This window comes from Triticum dicoccoides, chromosome 3B (genome assembly GCF_002162155.2).
Source record: "Triticum dicoccoides isolate Atlit2015 ecotype Zavitan chromosome 3B, WEW_v2.0, whole genome shotgun sequence".
Lineage (NCBI taxonomy): Eukaryota > Viridiplantae > Streptophyta > Magnoliopsida > Poales > Poaceae > Triticum > Triticum dicoccoides.
The window spans coordinates 204,948,589-204,950,443 of record NC_041385.1 but is presented as its reverse complement, the minus strand read 5'-3'; the positions used below and the strand labels follow the sequence as shown (position 1 = coordinate 204,950,443).

The following is a 1,855-nucleotide window of genomic DNA, read 5'->3' as shown; positions in this document are numbered from 1 at the left end:
TCTGGGGAAGATAGCAGGAGCTGAAGCTGGCGCGGCGCAACGTTGGCGTGAGGCGGAGCGCGGACGACGGCAGAGAGAGACATCGTCCAGCTTCAAAGCTGAGCTCCTCGAGCTGATCTAGGGCGGGGGATAAGAACCACTCGTCGAACTTGGGTTGGACCTTGCAGTTGGTACTGAACATGCAGATGTCAAGGCGTCTGGCTGGCCCAGGGTGCGATGAAAGGATCTTGGAGACTGCGGCCATGCGTTTGCAATCCCCGTCGCAGAGGCAGCTGTCGATGGTGAGGTTGAGGGAGACGCAGCGCCAGAGGGGGCGCCACTGCCAGGAGAGCAGGGCGGTCCGCACGGCTGATTTGGTGGGGAGGAGGCCGATGATGATGAGCAGCATGTCGTTCAGGAGGCTGCTGATGAAGTCCAGGCTCGCCGGATGCGGTTTTGGCTCGAGCGGCCTCCGCTTTGGCTGCCTCGCCGTCAATCTCAACCGGCGGCGACGCCGGTGTACATGTGTGCTGGTGTGTGTTGTGTGCTGGGTGTGCGCGAGTGCGTCCTTCTGTGCATGCCGCTGTGCAGTGGTGAATTGTGCGCGAGTGCGTCCTTCGCGCGCAAGAACTTTGTCCTCAATGCGCCCTCAGTTTACTAGCGTGCGGGGTGCTACCCCGAGTGGTTTCAACTTTGTTTCCTTCGCCGCGTGTCAGATGGGCCTCTAGTTTACTTATTTTCACCCACTGCCACATGGGCCAGCACACCAAGATATAGAACACGAGCTGACAACGCAACATGTGGATTGGTTGACCGGTCAAGTAAACAATATACAGAGCTATACGCTAACACAGTGAGCGTATAATCCGTCGGTATAGAGAGTTCAAGTGAGAGGGGAGGCCCATGAGAGATAGTAGAGAGAGAGAGAGAGAAAGAGCTACTCCCTCCATTCGATAATGTAGTTACAACATTTAAGTCAAACTTTTGAAACTTTGACCAAGTTTATAAAGAAATTACTTATATCGGCAATACCAAAGATAAATGATAGTATGAAGTAAGTACATGTTGTGATGAATCTAATGATCGTTCCAGATGTAAATGTTTTTCTCCACATATACCTAGTCAAACTTTTCTAAGGTTTGACTTTTCAAAACATCCATATGCTTATGGACGTGACAAAGTCCCTGAGGAGAGAGAGAGAGAGAGAGAGAGAGAGAAGGGAAGAGCATGGAGCCCCACATGGAGAGCGCGCTCCGTCAAGGGTTGACGGAGCCGGAGCGGAGGGAGGTGGAGGGCGTGGTGGAGGAGCACCACACATTCCCTGGGTGCACCAGCGGGACGTGCACATCACTGGTCACACAACGCGTGCAGGCACCTCTCGCCGCCGTGTGGGACATCGTGCGCGGCTTCGCCAATCCGCAGTGCTACAAGCACTTCATCAAGTCCTGTGCTCTCGCCGCCGGCGACGGCGCCACCGTGGGCAGCGTCCGCGAGGTCACCGTCGTCTCCGGCCTCCCCGCCTCCACCAGCACCGAGCCCCATGGAGGTCGAGCTCTTGAATCTATTCCTCTTCCCATTTGTGTTGCCTTCTTCTCCAGGGCGATGGTCCGGCATATGACCGTCGTTTTGATGGCTACATGTCCATGATCAACAATATTAGGCCGTCTCTGGCGCTGGAGGGGCTTGAAGTGGCACCCCATCAGCTTGTTTGAGAGGATGAAGACGTTCAGCCCCCAATGAAACACTAGAAGCCGACTTTCATGGTTTGGTCCATGATCACTAAGGTGTTGTTCTGGATGCTCACCTCTCCGTTAGCGACAAACAATAATTTGGCACATGCAACCAACTATGGCTGCATCTTTGTGTAGATAATTTG

The 1,855-nt window shown here is 54.3% G+C and overlaps 1 protein-coding gene across 1 annotated transcript; it reads left to right on the top strand.

The window, feature by feature from the left end:
- The first annotated feature begins 1,206 nt into the window (after positions 1 to 1,206).
- Positions 1,207 to 1,626, top strand: LOC119279474 (abscisic acid receptor PYL9-like). Its single transcript, XM_037560700.1, has one exon. It carries the CDS (start codon positions 1,207 to 1,209, stop codon positions 1,624 to 1,626), a length of 420 nt encoding a protein of 139 aa, XP_037416597.1.
- The last annotated feature ends 229 nt before the right edge of the window (positions 1,627 to 1,855 follow it).

What these genes read in the sequence shown, in the direction of transcription:
- LOC119279474 (XM_037560700.1), top strand. Translation starts at nt 1,207, where the DNA reads ATGGAGCCCCACATGGAGAGCGCGCTCCGTCAAGGGTTGACGGAGCCG.